Source organism: Clarias gariepinus, chromosome 28 (genome assembly GCF_024256425.1).
Source record: "Clarias gariepinus isolate MV-2021 ecotype Netherlands chromosome 28, CGAR_prim_01v2, whole genome shotgun sequence".
NCBI lineage: Eukaryota > Metazoa > Chordata > Actinopteri > Siluriformes > Clariidae > Clarias > Clarias gariepinus.
Window position 1 is genome coordinate 8,189,157 of NC_071127.1, and position 23,779 is coordinate 8,212,935.

The 23,779-nt window shown below is 37.8% G+C and overlaps 1 protein-coding gene across 1 annotated transcript in view; it reads right to left on the reverse strand.

The window, feature by feature from the left end:
- Positions 1–10,431: 10,431 nt before the first annotated feature.
- rims3 (regulating synaptic membrane exocytosis 3) overlaps positions 10,432–23,779 on the reverse strand; it is a 65,342-nt gene continuing 51,994 nt past the window's right edge. The window contains exons 3-7 of the mRNA XM_053489733.1: positions 14,595–14,736; positions 14,043–14,155; positions 13,115–13,216; positions 12,765–12,904; positions 10,432–10,784 (exon numbers count right to left, since the gene is read on the reverse strand). Of these exons, the coding sequence (XP_053345708.1) occupies positions 10,572–10,784; positions 12,765–12,904; positions 13,115–13,216; positions 14,043–14,155; positions 14,595–14,736 (710 nt within the window). The 3' untranslated portion in view covers positions 10,432–10,571. The remainder of the gene's footprint in view (positions 10,785–12,764; positions 12,905–13,114; positions 13,217–14,042; positions 14,156–14,594; positions 14,737–23,779) is intronic.

A 23,779-nucleotide genomic window follows, 5' to 3' on the forward strand; every position in this document is an offset into this window, starting at 1 on the left:
TGTTTTACAGGAAAAAAAATATATCTGAAAGTCCGCATATAAAACTTACTGTGTAATATATAACGCCCACTGCCACTGTAACTATATAATAAATCTTATTCACTTCACCTGTCAGTAGCTTTAATGTTATGGTTGATCACTCAGTCAACTTCAATATACTAAATTATACCAGCAGAGGTTACATGCTACCACTACCTATTTTTTTTCTTTTCTATTTTTTTCTCTATATTTTCTATATTTTGCAAAACTGTAAAGAATGTCCTTATTTTGTACAGAATATTTTTTTTTATTCTAGTTAAATTTATTTTCTATTATATTTCTTTTTATTCATATTTATTTCTTATCTATAAGCTTTTATATTTTAGGGTCACGGCCTGTCCTATAAGCATTTCACTGCATATCGTACTGTGTATAACTGTGTATGTGACAAATAAAATTTGAATTTAACTGGCTGCTCCAATGCTTTGTCTCCCATTAATTGTGCCTGTCACATCCGCTTCCTTCTGTTACAGTCAGTGAGGAACACCTGACATGCCCAGAGTAGGACATCAAAGTCTATGATGATGCTGCATACTATGATGTCACTGATTACATCAGGCAGTTTCTTAAAGAGGCAGATTTCTCAAAATGACAGTGTGGACATTAATTTCAGGAACACACAAAATGTTTATTATTATTATGAAAAAATTACTTGCTTTATTAAATAACACTTTGAGGACAACAAGAACATATGAAAAGTATTTAAATTTTGTGTCATTTAACCACTTATTGCATTCACTGAAGTTAATAAAGTAGCATGTGGAGACATGACAAAATCACATCAATCAAATAAGATGGGATAGAATGGAGGAAACAGATTTTCAAGATATATTTGTACTCATACCATGTGTAGATGTTTGGTCATTTATATTAAAACCTCATTATTTTCCATTATACTACACTATACTTTACTATACCATAATGTAATGTATACTATACTAAATATTGTGAGTGGGTTTTGATTCAGCAGCTCTGACTATATTTCCAGCTTTATGAACAGCATATACTGTACATTATCAAACTGAAAAAATAAAAATAAAATAATAAAATGCAAAGGCCACAGAATGATTCCAATAAAACTTTATTGACTTCCATCCTCCAGCACTCAATGAGCATGCAGATACAGGCTTCAGGTTTCAAACTTTGTCTTTTTTGTGTTTTTTTTTTAATCCTTTCACATTTTCTTAAAAAACTACGTGCACCTTAAATAATCGTTTCCTTAGCGTACAAACCACAAAAATACCAGTTTTACATTATCAAATACTGCACATAGAAAACGTTTACAAAGCACAAGTAGAAAATTACAGCTCCTGTTTCCTGCACTGTTTCCATTTCAGTAGCGCGCTCCTGCACAGCCTGTCCCTCCCTCCAGAAAGACAGATTAGTGGCGAGTGTATGCACTTAAACTACTCTCACTGTCCTCTTCCAGCTCCGGTTCAAGACTGCTCACTTTTACTTCCTGCAGAATATCGGTAAAAGCTTTATTACAGAACATGGTTGGGTCTGAGGGAAAAGCTACATTTCTGGCGGTACTCTGCCTCACTTCTGGTACATTTACAATCAGCACAACAATGTGAGAAAAAAAAAGAATCTCAATGTCCGTTTTCCTCTTTTTAACAATGCTGAAGTGATAACTGATAATTAGGAGAACAGTATTGTTACATCTAGAAGCAGACAATATTGATATTGTTACAGTTTTGCTACTGTAAAAAAATAACTTTGCCGATAATAACCTTAATCAACAGTCTACTAAAATAATACAGCATTTTCTACAGTGTATGTCGTGTACTTCATTTCACTGCAGACGTATTGAGCCTCAGCTAAAAACCAGGGGCTAAGCCATGATGCATGTTCCCTAGATGTTCGGTAGTGCACTACAATATGTAGATGGTGCAACTTTCAAACAAGCAGGGAGCTGATAATCTAATGAACAGATATTGCACTACATAAGATGCATAAGCCATTTTATATCCTATTTGAATTGCCCAGTGTCCTTTGTAATATATTGCAAATAAATTGATAGAAAAAATTATTGTGAGTCTGCTTTTTTTAAAATCTTGGTTAAAAACAAAACTGAAGGAAATCTGACCAGCTTTAAGAGGTTATTGCAAACTGAACGGAAGTCAAGCGAATGCTACAAAATTGTAAAGTACCTATTGTTATGTTGTTAATACACAAATATGGTGTATAATCTGCCGTAAGTGGAAACCGAAAGATGTTAGGGCGCTAATCACAATACCGTGGCACACGGTCCTCGGGTAAAGATTACAAGCAAAAAATATAATTAAATCTGTGGTTAAAACACCCCAAAATGAAATAAAATGGTTCATCAACTTCGATATAAAAGCTGAAAAAAATTGCACTAACCCCCCCGTTTTTTTGCAAGCAAATAAGACTTACAGTTCACTCTCATGACATCCCAGTGATCGTCAATTCAAACATCAATAATCAATAATACATTCATCATTCTTCGTTAACAAACAGGCACATCACAGAAAAAAATACTCAAGCCTCTAACAGGATCCTGGCGCACCAACGACACACCTTGAAAACAAAGTAAACAACTTTACAAAGCCCTCATGAAACATTTCAAAGGCAGAATTTGGATTCGAAATCCTCCCAGCCTCCAGCGAAACGATCTCTAAAAACTCCTTACGGATTTTTATTTTTAAAAAAATAAAACTACATCTCACGATAGCTCTCTGCACATTTGTCTTTTTTTTTTTTTTAAAGTGACCACGAATTGAAAAAGGCCTGCTATTTGGTATAAACTTCTCATCTGATCACAATTTTGAGCTTTTAAGCTGCAAAAATCATCAGGATTCAGCAATCAGACAAAGCATCATCTAGTGCTATGTTTGGAATATTTAATCACGTGTTCTAAACATGTCAGAAAGGGAAACCGTGCACCCAAGTTCACCATCCTGGGACGTTTCTTTCTTTTTTTTAGTGTTTATCCTGGTTATGTAATGGACCTGTTACCCACAATGCATTGCTAACAAGAGTGTGTAATGAATTACAGCGTAAACTTACTGTATCTATAGGGTATGGCTACAGGCCGTATTTCTATAACTTTACAGCTTCTATAGGTTTAAGTTGATCGAATGGGTTTATGTAGTACACAACAACATTCATGCCACGAAGGAACCAACTAGCTACTAAATAGTCAGCAACACAGTACAGTACATCAAAGTCATGCCACACCCCGTTGCCGAGGGTATGTCATATATTTTTTTAAAATGTTTTCTGGATAAATATTTCTTGCTACAATAAATAATATTAAGAACTTTTCTATAGTTTAGAATTCAACTTAAGTAGCTTCTCCAACTTGGCCTTTTAAATTCACAAATATTTTATTTAAAAAAGGTGATTTTGTTGGACTGTGACGATATGGTATTTAAAGCTACAATCGGTAATCTCATAAATTTCAAAATTTTTAAACTTCATAATTTCAAACTTGTCTAAATCCTGAAATAAACCTTAGCTGTCTGTGATTGTACGTCCAAGATGACAAAACCAGCCTGATTCTCTAGGTGATGGGTATGACATACATCAATCAAAGTGGAACTAGCCAATCAAGGATGGTATGCGTAAGAGGGCAGACAGCACTTTTCTTTCAGTTTTTTTTTTTCAGTTTTTTCAGGATGCTCTGTGGCTCAGCATGAGCAGCAGTTTAAAAAGAGATGGTCGGCTTGGATCGAGTGTCTTAGCGGAATCGAGTGTTAGATTTTTTCCCATCTAGGGAGATCTACTATAGCTACAGTAGGAAATGGTGAATGATCAAACCAAGATAAAACGGGGTAGAAAAACTACAACGTTGAAACGATGATACAACCCGATCTCATGCAAAACGTGCAACAAGCGAGACTCATGAGAAAAGAAAAAAAGAAACTCATAAGACTTTTGAGCTCATAAGATAAAAAACTAAAAACAACTTTTGTAAGTTTAATAACTTTAGCTATCTTTCCAAGTGTGCTGAGATCATCCTCCAGATGTGGGCACCCCTACTGGCGTCACCTCAGCACCACAATACTAAAACTTACGATTGTTTAAAATTTAAAGTTCTACTTTTTTTTTTCTTTTAAAATCTGAGCAGAAAGTCAGAGACAAACTACAAAAAACGCAGCACATGTATGACTTTATATATCAAATGGTCAAAATTTACCAACAACTTTCTTAAAATTTCTTTTACCTGCCTGTAAGACTGGACTTATACAGTGTACATCATTACCTAAAGCATCCGACAGGTTTTCCAGATGTTATTAACATAAACAAATTGATACAATGGTCAACGTCTCAGGTCTAAAGCCTGTCCCAGGGACATTGGTTGTATGGTGGGAATACACCCTGGATGGAATCCCAGTCCATGGCAGGGCACCATACACACAATCATTCACATTAAGCTTACCCAGTCTACCTTATGGCATGTTTGTAGAAGGAAACCAGGGAACCCAAACCAGGAACCGTGGACCTGCGAAACAGTAACACAACCCACTGCACCACCTTTAAAGCTCAGAAACGACCAAGTCAAGCTCAAACGTCCATCAGTAATTAAACTTAATCCAAATCCACCTGAAAAAAAAAAAACTACTAGCATACACGTATTCATGCATTCAGCGTCTGTTTTTCCGCTCATCATTCTACAGTTCTGCAAGGCCAATAAAATGTGTCATTTGTTCATTTACAGAGTAAAGACATGTACAATCAAAGTGCCAAGTATACATAAAAATCACATGAAAAAATAGCAATATCTATTAGTCTGTTAGGAGGACAAATTATTCAGCTGTTAAAGAGTGAAAAAATTGTTTTCAGTACAGTCTAGAGGAACATTTAGATAAAAAAATAAAATAAAAGCATGAAATACATACAGTACACCTCTCACTGAAGCAGTGCAAGACATTTATACTCCAGATCTCGATTAGAATTCTTCGAGTTTTAGTAACATAAACGTCAACGGTGATGCATGATGTGTAAAAGCAAAGCACAAAAACAGAAACCCTCAACTCTTTTTTTAACAAGCATATTTCTTTCTAAATAAAATGACATCATAAATAAAATGACCAAAAACTAAAAAAAAACTTTTTTGAAAGCTTTTTATAGAAATCTTTCTGCCCTTGAAGTAAATAAAAAAGTAAGTGAAATTGCAAGGTTTAGAATGTTTTGGGATGAAAATAAATCTTTTTCATATACAACAACAGGGATTTAAAGAAACTGATAACCCACTTGCCCTTGGTCTAAGGGTGTTTTCACACTTGGTTTGAATATGTGACTGTGGTCCTGGGATCTTAGTGTTCACACAGAATTCCTCTATAACCTTTACACACACCACTTTTGTGCATCTAAGTTGGCAATCATTCAGGAAGAACTGCAAATGACATTTTAGTATTTGGCAAAGGCCCTTATCCAGAGCGACTTTAGTTTTTTATCTCATTATATATCTGATCAGTTGAGGGTTAAGGACCTTGCTGAAGGGCCCAACAGGGGTGACTTGGGTTCAAACTGAGGACCATTCAGACTGTAGTTCAGTGCCTTAACCACTAAGCGACCCCTGACCCTCATGTAAGAAAATGAGCTTACTTTTTTTTATTTACTCATTTTAGTGCACATAGACACATTACGAAGTTGAACTAATTGTGACACAAATGAAATTAGGTACTAAGTTGCCTTTTAGATGACTGAAGTTCAGCATATTTTCAGATTTCTGGTTCAATAAGCTCCATGCTGATACAAAGTGTATTAGTGTATCATGATTGGTTGCTGAGATATGGCCAGTACAAATTAGTTTACAAGCAGGGCCTTGGAAAAATTCCTATTTCTAGAATATTTAAATGAGAATTTTGTGATGTAATAGGAAATGAGGAATCGTCAGCTTCAACGTGACACCAGGATTCCCCTGTTGTTTTAGGGAGGACACGGTTTGGATAGTGTTCATTTAAGTGCCTTAAAACAATGTGTAGGATTAAAACTTTCTCAATGTGGAAGGATGACGGATCAGAAAGATAAAGTATGTATCAACTCATCAATTGAAACTGACTAATCGAAACATTTCATCTAACCTGTGTGACTTAATACCTGACCTGATGGGTCACATTTACAGCTAATCCATATGAAAGGAAGGTTTTATAACCCAGTTTTTAAGAGGAAGAGGGTCTAAGAATCAGATCTTTCAAACGCCTCGAATTTGCAAAATTTCTCAAGTGTGAAAACAACCTAAACTTTATTGTCCCAAATCCTATTTTTTGTAAAGTTGCAGTATGTTAAATGCTAATGTGATCTGTAATCTGAAAATGTTAAACAATATTTTAGAAATGTAGACATGTCAAGGTGGAAAAATTACAAATGATGAAAAAAAGAGCACACTTATACCAGGTGGCCCACAAATCTGGATCCATAGGCAAATAATAATAATAATAATAATAATAATAATAATGATAATAGCATACATTAAAGCAAATAATGAACACGACTGCTTCTGACTTGGCAACACATATATAAAAACACTAAATACAGGACATTTAAACATTCCATAATATATCAAAACTGAAGCAAATATGATTTCCTGTTTTATTTACTACAGCAATAGTTCTGAGCTGATTCTGATGATCCCCAATAAAACACACTGGTTGTTGTTAGGACTGATTCTATTCCATCTTTTATTGTTAAGCCTTTGAGATAAAATATGGGAAAGAAAATGCCTGTAGGTTCAGACGTCTGGGTCACCCTGTATAAATACCAATCCAATATGGTTATGTAAACATATAATAACATGCACTTTACTGTGTAATCCATAACATGGAGATGACACGATTTTAAGAAGCCATATGCACAGACTGAAAAAGTCAAAATGTTTGAGAAGGGTTTAGGCAAATTATCTCAATCTTAAAAAGGGTTCCTTTAACATTAATACATGAAGAAGGAGCATGATATGATATGATATGTGAGATGATGTTTTGCACTGTGTTAATTAATTAAAAAATAATAATTAAAAAAAATCAGATGTGGAAAGATTTGAGAACTTAACACGCTTAGTATTTCATCCAGATATATTATGTAGCTAAAAAAAAAACAAAAAAAACAAGACAGATCTTGAGAAGTCTCAGTGGAGCCTCGGGCCGAGTGGAGAAGATGGTCTCGAGCTACAACCTGAGCGTTTAAAAAAGCTCGAATAGCAACATTGAGAAAATCCATCATCCTTGAGCTTTTGATCGCCAGGCCAGTGATACCAACATCGACACTGATATTCGGTTCCACCCACGTCCTCCATGACAAGGCTTTTAGTCGTCTGCTGGTCAAGAGGAAATGCTCCATCATCCACACACAAAAAAACACCTCTCAGAAAGTCCACCGTGTTTGTTTAGAAGACTTCCTGTTCGTGACATGTTTTTGTTCTTCTTTATTACAAATTGAGCTGCTGGTTTGGTTGTTCAGTCAAACGCTGCTTCGCTTTATATCCGGAGGAACTGAACAGAGCCTCGTCATGTACAGTAGATACCCTTCAGTACAGATCCGACATTCACCAAAAAAAAAAAAAAAAAAAAAAAAAAAAAAAAACAAAAACGACAGCATTGGCAAAAATAAATACAGTTTATATTATAGTCTATATGCATTTAAAGGCAAGCTTGAAACACCACTCTGTATTTGTTTGTGAGTAAACATGCAGATAATAAATACATTAACACAAATATATTCTCATATATATATATATATATATATATATATATATATATACTGTATATATATATATATACTGTATATATATACATATATATATATATATATATATATATATATATATATATATATATATAATGTTTTCTGTCTAAGTTCATACATTTATGCTACCATATGTAACAGGAGTTATGTGCATTTAAATATTTATATAACCTGACTGGTGAATTTGAGCCCTGCCCTTAAGAAGAGTGTATGTGTGTGTATATGTGTGTGTGTGTGTGTGTGTGTGTGTGTGTGTGTGTGTGTGTGTGTGAGAGTGTGCGTCTTGACATTCACCCCAAAATCCTGAATTACAAACACCCTTGATAAACATAAAGGATACCATACGGCATGGATAATGACGATCCACATGCTTAAACATTTTCGATTTAAACGATATCTTTCACCGAAATCAGAAATGGTACATGATCTGGGGTGGTAAAAATATTTTAAGATGTGGTCAGTTTTTTTTTTTTTTTTTTGCCATCAGGACAAAGTGCTACCAGATAAAAAAAAAAAAAAAAGCCCTTATTGTCAGCAGTCGAACCCTAAACGGCACTGGGACTTTGAGAAAGTGCTACGGTGTTCTGACAATAAAAATAAACTCCCTGTTACAACCGAGGCACGTTTCGGCATCAGAAACGAGATAAGCGGAACGGAAATAATAGTCAGTGTGAAGCAAACTAAACTTGTTTAGGAGACCATCATTACCACAGACGGTATTATTATTTTAAATTTCAATTTATTTTTAATAAATTTTTAATATATATTAGAGTAAAAGATTCTGAACTGAACTTAAAAAAATTAACTAATGTTTGATTTAAAAACCAGATTGGAATACGCGTAAACATATTCGGAGATGGACAAATCATAACATTCATAATCACCAATCATGCTCAGGTTAAATAGAAATGCTTGAACGCTATATCAATTTTATATAATGTTATATAACAAGCTGTATTGGATAATGAAAACCTCTCGTAAAATAAAAGTAAAAAAATAAAGAGCAATTGTTGTACTGTTTTATATATATAACAGTCATACAACAGTTTTGAACTGTCTACTTTTATTTCCTTTAGAATCCCACTATATAACCACTAATGGCTTTCAAGTCAAACTGGGACTTTTGATTGTGCAGAATAAAATAACCCAATTATAAGTGTTTATTTCTCTATATAATCCCCCCCTACACTAATGCACTTATCACTACTGCTTACGTCACGCTGGCCTCCCAGGAACTCCTTTAATGGTCTAAACATGTGAAAATGGCTTCGGAGGAGGTCAGCACTGTTCGGGGGATTTCGCTATAACTCCCAGCCGAGTTCCTGTAATGTGTAAGAGGTGATGCTGAATGATTGTGTGTAAAGTTCCCACAGACAAGTGTGTCTCTAAAGCAAGTTATCTTTTTAAATAAATTATCTGTTTATTTCCAAGAATCAGCCGAATTTTTTTATGGAGTAGGATTGCCAATTATGGATGTACCGCCTTCTTTAACCATTTGCACCAATCAATCAATCAATCAAATGTCAAATGCGTCTCTAACCCTAACCCAAGGCTTCTGTAAATGTCAATGAGTTTCATACCTTCATTCCTCAACTTAATCGCAAGTCCCGGTTTGATTTGAACACCCCTTTTATTTATTCCACCTGCTCAACCACCATAAATAAAAAAATAATAATAATAAAATAAATATTAAAGACATGCCGTCTGCTCGTCCTAGGCATGTGATTTGTCCACCCCGATATGATTTTCATAAATATATCATGCATGGATCCTTGATGCTTTATTATAACCATTGCATGTAAGAAAGAGGCTACTTGGCGAATCTTCCGGGCAGTATTTGTGCTTCTGAGATCAAAGGGACAGTGTGTGTCTTCTAAGGGCGAATCCTTTTTGATCATCTTAAGGGCAGCATTGCAGGCTCTGGGGAAGGCCATCACACGAGATTGTAAACTGTGCTCAAGGCAATTCATATTAATGATACGGCGACTCTCGATCGGATCGAAGAGAGAAATGTGATGCAGACATTTCTGGAAAAACTCTGGGTGATTAAAGGGAACGGCTCAGTGCTGGTGTGCTCGTCGATGGACGTCATATCCGTGTAAAAAGGAAAAGTGTCTGTCTGAGGAGTGACAATGAAATGTATTTCGATGAGGTTTGAGAATGTCATCTTTGAGAGCTTTATCTTTATCAAGGGTGAAACCATTCTGGACCTGACCGTGTGTACGTTAGACTAATCTCTAATTTTTTTTTTTTTACCGTTTTTTTTTTTTTTTTGCATCTCACCTACTGTAAGTCATTGACTCTGCTACATATCCATTCGTCTACAAACACTACATATAAGAAGAATTGCTTTGGTTTTAAAAAATAAACATTTGAGCAGGTTTGGCATAGAGAGTTTTAGGAAAACAGAAATAAAACATTATTTTTTTTCTTTCTTTTTGAGCCAGGGTAAGCGTGATGATCATAAGCATGCTCCATATGGGTTACGCATGTATAAATGCTACATCTTCTGGAAAACTTATGGAAAATGTATATGTGTGTGTGTATATGCTTCTGGATTAGCAGCTTTCCAGCCTACACAAAAAAAGGTGTGTGTGTGTGTGTGTGTGTGTTTTAATACGTGTACATTACAACAAAAACAGGAGGAGACAGACGGAATGAACTTTGTGTGTGTGTGTGTGTGTGTGCTGGACGATACAGCTATCTATCCGTTTCCACTCACTGTGTCAGAGAGTTGCATTTAAGACCGAGCTGCACAAAAAAAAAAAAGAGTAGGGGACCATAAAGACACAGAGGGGAGACATGAAGGGAGGATGTTTCTAGGTGCAGGAGGGGCTGGTGGCGCTCTCGAGGGAGGACTGCGAGAGGCGCCGGGTCAGCTGGCCGATGCTGGGCTCGGCGAGAGAGGAAGTGGGGAACAGCTTGTACCAGCCGCCGATCATGGAGGACAAATCCAGCTCGTCCAGGAGGATCTGGGCCATTCCCATGAAGCACTTGGTGTCCATGCGGCCGTAATCTCCCCACACGATCACCTAGTGGAGAGCGGGGCAAACAGTTAGTTAGTGCTGGGGTTTAACCTCCATCAGCCTCTGGAGCACTTTGACTGTGAAGTATCACAATTTTATTACATAACCCAACTTAATATTAATCCAATTTTGTTACAATTTTCGAGCCTTTAATGTGTAATTGGATGTAGCCCGTTCCTTACAACATTAGTTTTAATACTTAAACAGTGCAAACTAAATTTAAACACAAGAGTTTAACATTTAACTCAGCAGCACATGTCTCTGTCCTCAACCATTATTATTTCTCAACAAACTTAGTAAATGATTCACTCCCACCATACAGGATTAAAGATGTGTAAATAGTTCAGAGTGCGCCACCTGTAGGATTATAAAGAAACAGTGACGCTTGACCTCCTCAAATGTCTCAAAACTAAAAAATTATAATAAAAATGTGTGCATTGAGTGGGTTTGAGGAGGATTCGCTCATAGTTTGAAGAAAATGGCAGATCAGAGGCTTTTATTGTGCATGATGTTTGATAATGTAACGCCATAAAAATGGGTTTCTGTTGCGCTACATGGAAAATCCTGCGCTTGGTACAGAATCGGTTCAATCTGAGGCTGAACAGCCAAAAAAAAAACGATTTGGGCAGACAAAAGTATCCTGATTTATTACTGAATCGATTTTTGAACCCCCTCTCAATATTAGGTCATAGGTATAAACTGAGTGACATGGGCTAACCTTTAGATTTATTAGATTTATTTATCAAATGCAAGCAAATCTATATATATTTAAAAAGTTTTTTTTGTATATTTTGTATATTCCACTGCAATTTTTTTTATCACACTGCAATACGATTTGTGACAAGCGCCTCTACACACACTCATCATTGTATTGTGTATTCATTGGTTGGTTGGCCTTCTCTGTATAAGAGAAGATCGTTGCATTTATTGTTATTTATTGCCAAAACATTATTGGGTAAATTGCCTTGTTACATTTCTAATCTTTTATCATATTTTACTCGTAATTACAGAACAAGATCATCTTCTTAATTACTTTAAAATGTACCTAGAGTATTTACCGAGTTTGGAAAAATGTCTTTCTCTTTTTACGCGCCTACTGTAGATTATGGAATGAAATGCAGAAGACTTTGTCATTAGAAGTTCTTCCCTCTCTAAATATTCTTTGAAATCTCTTGGAGTTTCATGTGAAGGAAATATGTACATGTTTTGCATAGTTTTGTGGATGTGTATCTGTTTTGGGTTTTATAGTATATATTTTATTAAATTTTTTTTTTTTTTTACGTGAAACTTAATGTGCTGCCATTTTGGCCAGGACTCCCTGTAGTACATACTAGTACAAGCGGTACAATATGTGATACCTGCTGAACTCTGCCAGCCACTGCGGCCCCCAATACGTACCATAGAATTCACCTGAGTATTGTTTATTAACTTTACCATAATGGGATAAATGATAATATAATATATTATATAAATATTACAATTATGGTAATATCGCAATACTCTGGTACATGCTTCATACTAAAACACACATATTGACATACTGTACCATAGTGTGGTGGTGTACATGTACAAAAACACCTGTACCTACAGTACCATGGTCAAAATTCTTAGGTAACCTGACAGGACTTTTAAGAGTGTAATCCTTATTTCACACACTAGCTAGCATAGGCTCACTTGTTTTATTCACACACCCGCCGCTGATTTCACCATTATGCTTTTTCCCGGTTTAAAACTACAAAAACCTGTCAAAACTACAACATCCACTATAATGTTTGGCTCTCAGTGACGCCATGCTTTCCTAGGATCAGTCCTACTCCTCGCTCAAAGTAAAAGTAACTTTTTATTTTATCCTACTTTGATCTAGGAATCTTTTCAGTGCTAAATTAACTACGGAATTGGATTCCAGCGTGATTCCTAGAAGTGATTCTGCAGCACTCAGTATACACAGACTGCCACTTGCTTGTGGCTTATATTATATATTCCTACCTGTAGCACTTTGCCCTGAGGGCTTTCATCGAACAGCAGTGTTTGCTGGTAGGTCGGGTCCAGAGTTTTCTTTACCACTTTGGTTTTCTTCTTGGAGAGACATGCTCCATTCTCCAGGACATAGACCTTCGCGTACGTCGCTGCAGACACAAAACTTAAAATTAGGTCTTAAATGGGGGGCTGTATGCCGTATGATTTTAGACCTAGAGTTTAAGATTATGTGCTGGTGAGAAGAAGATTATAAATTCAATACCCAGGAATACTCTGATGAAAAAATGTTCTTGAAATTAAAATCTCTTTCTGATAAATTAAAGTGAACATGAGGTGACCGGAGGACATTATATTTTTACCTGGAATGTTCTTTGAACCAGGTTTAGGGGTTAAACCTCTGGCTTGGGTGATTTCCACCTCGATTTGACCACCCCGGTCCATCACTCCGATATGGACATCACCTACAACGATTCAACAGTACCAAAAAAGTTTAGTTTAAAAAAATGCAGATAAGTTTCTTAAGTTAATTAATAGATTCTTTGGATTGTTTGTGTTGAACAGTGAGTTTTAGTTTTAAGGTTTAGGCTGCACGTGATTTATTTACAAAAAGCATTTATTAATAATGTAAAAGAAACCTGCAGGAGATATTTAATTCGGAAATTAATTTTAATATTAAAATAATAAAATGTTTAATTTCTGCTTGTCAGCTTGTTTGGTTCTCTGCACTTTCCCTTACTGAACAGCAGATGGAGACACAGGACAGTGTAGACTAAAATTTGACAACCAAAACAAAAGATCTAAATGAGCACGGGGGATGGATGGTTAGCCCTGTTGCCTTGCACCTGCAGGGTCCGGGTTCGATTCCCACCTGCGGTCTGTGTGCATGAATTTGCATGTTCTCTTCGTGCTTGGTGGATTTTCCCCAAGATTAGCCTAATTGGTGTTCCCAATTATAACTATAGTGTGTGTGTGTGTGTGTGTGTGTGTGTGTCCTGTAATGGATTGGCACCCCATCCAGAATGTACCCTGCCCATTCCCTACAGTAAGTCTTCTGGGATAGGTTCTGCGACCCCATATACAAGATCAAAAAGAACAAAAGCGGTACAGATGATGACTAGATACCTATATAAAAAGTATATTAATTCTAATAAATAAATACATACATTTAAACCTATTCCCTAAGGGTTTGCTCTTAAAAATCCTCTCAGCTTCCAACCCCTGGCCCTGACTGATTAAAAATGTGATTATCATCGTATCAGGTTTATTAAAGTATGTTTTGCGACTCACCCATTGGAGGCGTGGCTAACGTCTGACGTCCGACAATCTGGGCGGGGCCAAGGCCATCCAGGAAATCGCTGAACTGGCTCTCTGGGCCCAGCCGGGTAGTCGGGAAGATGAACCTATTTGGACGTGAAACATTTTATGCTGTAAACTCAACAGGGTAAAATACAGTGACGTGATGCAGATTGTGAATATGAGCTGTGGAACACGTTTCTTTATATTAAATTAAATGATGTAGATTAAGGCTGCAAAGGGTCTAAAGATACGATTTAAAAATTGCTTGTTTATGTAACAACCTCAGCAGCGACCTTATTTCCCCTCTCGTCTGTTCCAACCACTCAGCATTATTCAGCATCAGCAGTATACTTATAATCACCGGCCTGATCATCTGTCATCATCTGCACCTGTTTTATACTTTTTTACGCTTAATAAGGCTTTATATGTCACTTAACAATCAAAAAAACGAAAAAAAAGGCCTTCAGTAACGTTGGAGAACTATTTCTTAAGACTATGTGGATCTTTGGAAGCAAAATATGAAGAAATAAAGATTTCACTTACGTTCCTTCTGAGCTGTTACTGTTGGTGCTACCGTCAGTTGACTCCTTGCTGCCCTGCCGTGTCACACGGTTCCTCATCTCCACGGCGATACCCGTCTCCGTACTCCTCCTGATCGTGCTACGTAGCTTCTTGGTTCCTCCATCTGCAGAAATACAAATTGTTGAAAAAAAAAACCAACTCTTTTTTTGTTGAAAGCATCCCATTTATTTCTGCAATATACTGTAGGCTTGATGGTAAGCAATATTTTTTTTCAGCTAGAAAGGAAAGTGTTACTACGCAGTGAAAACCTCTGAACCGTAAAAAAGGTGCACTGATTACCACATCAGAACTAACTCTCAGAGCCTAACTCTGGATACACATCATACCTCCCCTCATGTAAATGTTGACATAACTTTTGGACTCGAGTCTCGAACGCTAAACACGACCCTACGAGCCGGGACTTGTTGTAACAGAAAGGACAGAACCCCATCCAGTTTATACCCCTAGACCAGACGGAGAGAAATGTGAATTATTCAGCAGGTACGTTGAGCTCGGCTCGGCTTTTCTCTCCCTCCGAGTCTTCAGTATATACAGAACTGAGCAGCAGGCATCCGAAACCAAAAATGGAAAAGGCCTCAAAACGGACGCATGACAAAGGACTAAGTGGTCTTATTGGGAAATAGATATAAAAATATGAACAAACACAAGTAACAGCAGAGTGAGTCATATTTGTTTTAGCAGACATCCTGACACTGAGAGTGGGTTGCACTTTCCATTAGGATCTCTCTTGGCACAATTAAACGTTCATCTGCGCTGTGAGAGCCGGGCATAAAGGCCGCATTCCTAACTGACAACGGCACCGAGGGACTAACGCCGCTCGGCCCATCTGTTCTGGGTGGCCGACTGACGTACTGTGCTGCGCCACTCGAGGAGAAGTGGAGGCATGGACCAAATGGATGATGGGAGATAGACCACAAAACTACAAAAGGATGGTGTAAATATTGTGATTGGGTGTCCTTTGAGAGTATGCTGCTAATGAAAAGCCAACGTTATGATGTATTGGATTTTTTTTTCCTACATGAGGTTATGTCTGAGGGGCGTTCAAGTCAAAGCGGGACTTGTTACTATACAGTAATCCTCAGCTACACTACTGTACTTAAGCCAGCGTTTCTATAGTGCTTGGATACCATTAAGTTTTCCCAGTATGCCTGCTTTAAGTCTAAAGCGCTGGACTGCCAAGAACTCCTTTAATGGCCCCAACATGTGGAAATGGCTTGGAGCCATTGAAGTCAGACAGACGCGTCTCTTCCTCAAGTTAGCGGTAAATTATCCATAGTTCTTCAAGGATCAGGCGTTCCACTGGATGAATGTTCAAGGGAACGACTTCAGGGGGCTCGACACTGATATACAGCCTTCTTGAAAAAGTTTGCACCATTCAAATGTTTTATCGCGGCTAAGAGTCTCATCACCGTACTGTCCTTGAAGTTTTCTGTAAATCAAAGTCAATGGCTTTTATCCCTTCGTTTACTAAAAATGACATCACCGGTTTAACTTAAATAGGAATAGGTACCATCTGTCCTCATAAATAAAAACAGATTGGACTACTTGAACAAAATATTACTAATTATGACCTGCATCGTTTTTAGTAAAAACTACAGTCTTAAAGAAATCACATTTACACACTACAACGGCAGCAGTAATGAACTGACGGCATTTTGATCATCGTTAGTTACAAAGCTTTACAGCTGCACAGAAATCCAAGAAAGACCTGCGACGTGTCCTCTAGAAGCAGCAATAAATTGTTAACCTCTAGGCTCAGAGAGAGAAAATAACAAGGCTTGTCATTTTAGCAATAAAAGTCCTCTGGAAATACTCCTTGTTTCTGGCTACTCATATTCTCGAAAAGCTAAAGTTATAGTGGTGCATTGAGAATAATAATTCATAAAAATCTAAATAATAATAATAAAAATAAAAATAGCAGAGTACATAATGAATAAAATAAATAAATGCATGAAATAATAACCACACAGGGTATGCGCTGCTAGAATTATTGATCCATTAACACACAAATTAGACACATTTTAGATACATTTATTAAAATGAATTCCAGAATTAGTCCTTGATCTAGTCCCCTCAATTACAAAAGCAGCTGTCTTTACTTTTGGATAATTTGATCGTGACCAATCAAAATGAAAAACAATGTATGAATTATACAAATATAGGCTAATAAAACTGTATGGGTGGCGTGTCCGTACGTTGCAAAAATTATTTTATTTTTCTTTCTGTTTGTTTGTGCACGCATCACGTAAAAAGTTTTTATTATGGGGTTTTCACAGTTGTATTATTTAGCCGAGCTTGAAGTAACATATAGGCTTTGTGTTTCATTGCAATCGGCCCGCAAGAACAGAAGACATGCTAATTTGAAATTTATATCATTAAAAAATCGATTTTAACAGATGGCGCTGTACATTTTTAATACGCGCTTATGAGCGTGCAATTAAATTCCACGCCAAGTTTAGTACATCTAGTACTTAACAGATGCACTGCTGCTTCCATGCAGTACATCATTTAATATTCTCCATTTTAAACATATTTCAAAACTAATTAACATGCACCATTACTTGCTAAATATCAAACTACTTGTTTGGGCAGTTATCATCTAGAAACTTTTTCATGATGATCCACATTTAATTAAAGCTCGAGAGAAACCGTCAACACAAACCGAGGCACGCTGCAGTAAGTGTGTGGTAATGAGTTCACCGCGAGACTGAGAGACATTTCTGACACACACACTCTCTCAGTGTCGTAGAGCCGTGAGTCACACGAAGCACAGATCCGTGGCTTCAAACGTGTCTGCTACTAAAAATACACAAGCAGAAATCAGAGTGATTCACGCAGGCACTAAATCTGCCACTTATTCCTAAATATAGGTGAGTAATAAAATAAAACGTAAAAATGCAGCATTCCTGATACAAACGTACGGATTTATAATCTCAGTTCCAGGGAAAGGGGTGTGTGTACTACGCACTTTTTAATTAAAGTGAACGATGTGGCCTATGTTGCTTTCATCGCAGGTGAAGGAGGTTTCACTGTTTTATTTCCCAGGCAATGTGAAGGAGGTGTGGCCTATATTAATGTCAATGCTAGTGAAGTAGGTGTGGCCTATTTTATCATCAAGATCAGTGAAGGAGGTGTGGCCTATGCTACTGTATTTCTCAAAGAAGGTGTGGCTTAGTTTTGAAGAAGATGTGGTCTGTGATAGTGTTAGAAGCATAGGCCACACCTTCTTCACAGTCAGTCTTAGGAAAGGAGGTGTGGCCTATGGTGCTATCAGTCAGATTGACGAAGGTGTGGCCTATCTTACTATTAATCTCTCACTATCAATCTTGGAGGTGTGGCCTATTTTACTGTTAATCTTAGTAAAGGAGGTGTGGCCTATGTTACTGTCAGTCTTAGTGAAGTAGGTGTGGCTCATCTTACCGTCAGTCTTAGTGAAGTAGGTGTGGCTCATCTTACTGTCAGTCTTAGTAAAGTAGGTGTGGCTCATCTTACTGTCAGTCTTAGTAAAGTAGGTGTGGCTCGTCTTACTGTCTATCTTAGTAAAGTAGGTGTGGCCTATCTTACTGTCAGTCTTAGGGAAGTGGGTGTGGCCTATGTTACTGTCAGTCTTGGTGAAGTGGGCGTGGCCTATGTTACTATCAGTCTTTGTTAAGTAGGTGTGGCCTATTTTATTGTCAATCTTAGTAAAGTAGGTGTGGCCTATGTTACTGTCAGTGTAATAGGTGTGACCTATCTTACTGTCAGTCTTAGTGAAGTAGGTGTGGCCTATGTCACTGTCAGTCTTAGTAAAGTAGGTGTGGCCTATGTTACTGTCAGTCTAAGTGAAGTAGGTGTGGCCTATGTTACTGTCGGTCTTGGTGAAGTAGGTGTGGCCTATGTCACTGTCAGTCTTAGTAAAGTAGGTGTGGCCTATGTTACTGTCAGTCTAAGTGAAGTAGGTGTGGCCTATGTTACTGTCAGTGTAATAGGTGTGGCCTATCTTACTGTCAATCTTAGTGAAGTAGGTGTGGCCTATGTCACTGTCAGTCTTAGTAAAGTAGGTGTGGCCTATGTTACTGTCAGTCTTAGTAAAGTAGGTGTGGCCTATGTTACTGTCAGTCTAAGTGAAGTAGGTGTGGCCTATGTTACTGTCAGTCTAAGTGAAGTAGGTGTGGCCTATCTTACTGTCAATCTTAGTAAAGTAGGTGTGGCCTATGTTACTGTCAGTGTAATAGGTGTGGCCTATCTTACTGTCAGTCTTAGTGAAGTAGGTGTGGCCTCAGTCACTGTCGATTTTAGTAAAGTGCGTGTCTTTTATTTCAAGAACATACTGTGATAATAATAGATGTTTAACCATTCAGTGTAGAAAGTGAGCGGAGAGAAATCAAATACGAAATCAAATGGCCTATGTTACTGTCAGTCTTAGTGAAGTAGGTGTGGCCTATGTTACTGTCAGTCTTAGTAAAGTAGGTGTGGCCTATGTTACTGTCAGTCTAAGTGAAGTAGGTGTGGCCTACTGTATGTTACTGTCAGTCTTGGTAAAGTAGGTGTGGCCTATACTGTCAGTCTCAGGAAAGGATAGGTGGCTTATGCCCTTAAATTGTCTCGATAAAGGTGTGGCCTATACTACTGTCAGTGTTAGGGGGTAAAAGCTATTTTAATCAAGAACTATTTTGATTACTAAATCATACTGTATTCTGGACGATTGCACCGAATCTAAATGGCTTTAAATCGTATACATCGTATTTGATTTCTCTCTGCTCACTTTCTACACTGACTGGTTAAACATCTATTATTATCACAGTATGTTCTCGAAATAAAAGACACGCACCCCTAATAAGCAATCACGAATACAGAGTATTAACTGTAGGATTACTCTTGGTACTGGATTAGGTGTTTCAACAAAGAAAGTCTCAGTAGTCCTCGTTCAGTGTGTGTGTGAGTGCGTGTATGGATCAACAAGGAGCTTACGGTGGTATAAACACAAGGTGACTGCTGCAGTACACAGGAGTGTTTAGAGCGAGTCAAGTGAAGTGTGTACTCATACAGTGGCTTCTAGATATTGATTCAGAGTGTTTGAAAGAAAGAAATGTTAGAACTTTTTTTTTAGCACTTTTCCACAGCAAAAGAACTTGCTCTCGGTGGATAAAGTAAGATGTTGCAAAGGCAATAAAATGTCTCCTCTAACTAGCTTCAAAGGTTGTCCTGCCCTGGAGAACTCTTGCCTCTGTGTCCACTGTCACAGAGGTACTTACAGTATCTTAGACAAAAAATAAATAAATTGCAAGATTTCTTTGAAAGCTGTTTGGAAAAAAAAAGTCATTACAAATCATTAAATAATTACACTGGTACCTTGGGATACAGATTTAATCCGTTCTTAAAGCAAAAATTCGTATTGTGATTCGGTTTTCCCCATAGGAAATAATGTAAATATGGATAATCCGTTCCAGCCACCCAAAAATATTACCAATATTACCAATTTCCAACCCTATAATCATATTAAAATGAAATATAAAAAAGTCTAAACATCTATAAAAGACATAAATTAATTAAGATATGAAATAAATAGACATTAAACCTCACTTAACCTTAATCTATGGTGCTCTTGGCACCGGCTGCTTTAAGAAACTGAAAACGGCTCCGTTTTCTTCTTGCTACCCTTCATGATTTTTGCGAAATGGCTTTTCAAACTTATGCACGCGTGCAATTTATATGCACACACAATGTATGCATTCAGTTACGCTGGGTTCAGTTGATCGTATACTTTGCATGCCAGGGCGAATTTCTTGCAAAATTTCATTTCTTTAGGCAAGAATGCAGTGTAAAATGTATTTTTGTTTCCGCAAACATACAAACTATGTCCTTAGAATATTTCTCTCACACCTTATATCGCTCTCATGTGTCTATCCTATCATGCCTTTAAGTCCACCCCTTGCTACATCTTCCTCCTCAGTCTATTTCTCCTGAGTAAACGTTGCGAGTCGCTTAAATGAAATATTAAACGATGCGGCTCAGTTAGTGCGAGACATGGACAGAGAGATAGAGGTGGAAATGGCGAGGTGGAAGGGAGATAGAGGTGGGAATAACAGCTGTAGGGCTGTAGAGGGATGGGAAGGAAGTGTACATGGGGAGAGAGAAATATGTAAAAGAAGTGAAAAGGAAGAAATGAAGGAATATTATTGGGTGTTAAAACGCCTTGTGCTGCATCTGACCCTTTAACAGATAAGTCAGCCTGATAGGACCATTAGACAAACGGCCTCCATTATGACCAATAAAGCTGCCATATCGCTTTCATTACGACAAACTGGCCGCACCTCCTTCATTATATACTTCATAATAATCACCCATTAATAAAACATAGAATTCAGCAATTCTACCTCATTACTATGTTTTCGGTCACAGTAATGATAAACTGAAATCACTGGTGGCTCTGGAATACTAAGCAAATACATGTTTGTGTGTGTATGTCTGTGTGTGTGTGAAATGAAAGCCAAGTCATGGCCATCTTTCTGTCTGGTATCTGTGGCAACAGCCTCATCCCTGAGACAGATAGCACAGGGAACAGGCATTTTAGATTATCCAGAGCTAAAAATACAGCATCAGCCCCAACAAAACACATCGAAGTCAATGCTAGATATTTCGGGTTGATTTGCTCCTGGGTGAACTGTGCACGGCTTTTGACTTTAAAACTCTAAGTCATAATAGAACAGCATCTCTCGGGTCAAAGTGACCCACATTAAGTCTGTAACAGAAAGATGGCTGTTAAAGACGATTGCTCATCATTACTATGCTCATCATAGAAACTTTGTGCTGTTTTTAGCACTATAAAGTACTAGGATTAGTATTATTATTCTCCATTAGTATTATTATTCTCTATTAGTATTATTATTCTCCATTAGTATTATTATTCTCTATTAGTATAATTATCTCCATTAGTATAATTACTCTCCAGTTTAATTTATAAGCCATGTTCTAACATGTTAAACGCCCTTAAAATGTTGACTAAAATGTCACTAAATGTCACTAAAACTAACAAAGTGGCCACACCTCCTTTACTAAAAGTAACAGAGGCCACACCACTCTCTCATGGATCACTCAGGTTTGCTGACGGTGAGGTGATTGTTTGCTTTACATCTCAGTTCCCCCTCATGTCTGTGTTTCCTTCTGGCTCTCCCTTTTAGTTATGCTGTCATAGTTAGTCCTGCCGGAGTCTCTGCTTGCACTCTACAGTTAATATACATTCACATTATACATTGTGTGACTGTGACCATACCTAACTGTTATCTCTCCTCTTCTGTTCTCTCTCCCGTTCCTTCTCTCCTCCTGTCTCCCCCTCTCTCTCTTTCTCTCTCTCTGTCGAGCTACACATGTTGTTCCTGAGCTGCCAGTGATCCAGACTCCCTCTGCCCTCCGGACCTGTCTGACCCATCCTGGTGCCCCGCTTCTGGCTGAAGATCTCGTCACATGGATGCCCCGTGTGTCTCTCTGGGATGCGTCTGGTGTCTGGGAATGATTCTCTCTACCTAGAAAATGGTTCTGGCCTTGACTGGTGTTGGCAACTGTTTCTCTGGGGACTTGACAGTTCGATAGTTCATGACTGGAACTTCTTACAAGTCTACCTGGGTCTTCAATAACTACCTGGACTCCATATTAACATCAATTAACATCAACTGTTATGCTGAACTGCCTGCCAACTAACACACAGTATAAATGCAGATCAATTCCTGCTTTCTGTTTCACCCAGATGAGGATGGGTTCCCTGTTGAATCTGGTTCCTCTCAAGGTTTTTCCTATTACCATCTCAGGGAGTTTTTCCTTGCCACTGTCGCCCTCGGCTTGCTCACCAGGGACAAACTGACCATTTTGATTCATACACATTCACATTTCATACAAACTTAAATAATTCTTTTGATTGTGTAAAGCTGCTTTGGGACAATGACAATTGTTAAAAGCGCTATACAAATATAATTGAATTGAATTGAACGTCCTTCACTAAGACTAACAGACACAAAAAATAAGTCCATAATTACTAATATTAATAAAGAGGCCACAGCCCCTTTTCTATACCACTACATTAAGTGAGTGAGTTTCTACTTTACATTTTTCTAGAAGATGACCTACTCATTAATTTTCCGCAGTACCCATAAGTGACACCAGGTGATGAATTTTTGCGGCTCGGAAGATGTTTCGAAACCGAGTTGTTTTTTACCCAAATAGAATTTTAACGTTTCATACTCTCTTCATCTACACTGCACTAACATAAAAGAGCATGTCTGATGTGTGTGTGCATGTGTGTGTGTTTCAGCCTCAGCCTGATGTGAAACATTTATTTTAGCAGGAGAAGGTCTGAACACATTCCACCCAGCCCTCCACATCAGAGGTGCTGAGAGTTAGTGAGGCAGCGAAGGAGGGAGGGAGGGAAGGAGGAAGATGAGGAGAGGAGGAGAAGAGGAACACAGAGACCCCGAACGCACAGAGAAGTGCGCAGTGTCTATTTATAATCCTGTAGTCAGGAATATCTCCACTGTGAGGGAGCGCTGGAGAAACAACATACACACTCACACGCATATCTATCTATCTATCTATCTATCTATCTATCTATCTATCTATCTATATAAAGATGGCTAGAGGTGGCTAAATTATTGCCCCCCCTATGCTTAGTACTGTGTCTATCATCAGAACTCTTTGTTGAGAAGAATCGCAGCAGACCCTCTAGATACACCTCACACCACCAGTCCTCATCACACTTCAGACCAGCAGACCCGAACCTGGGGATTTAGATTTATAAAAAGGTACCCATGCACTTTAAAACTACCCTGTACTGATGACTGGGATCTTTTATTTCATACCTGCTCTTAATTAATTGAAGAAACCCGACTCCTGTAGTCGAACTTAATCAACACAGGAAGCCACGCTCACTTACCAAGTGCACTCAAGAAGCTTTGCAGCCGATCGTGATCGCTGTTTTACATCACAGACAGACTGACTAATCTGTAAAGCGGTTCTCTTCTTACTTGTCCCTAATGGACCGTTAGACACAGATTATCAGTCAGAACGCCCTAGCCACATCGAATTCTGGTTATTGAGCCGGGAGGTGGAAGGAATCAGGAACAGAGAGGTGAAGCCGCTCTTTATGAAATGCAGCTTCATCGAATTGTGAGAGATAA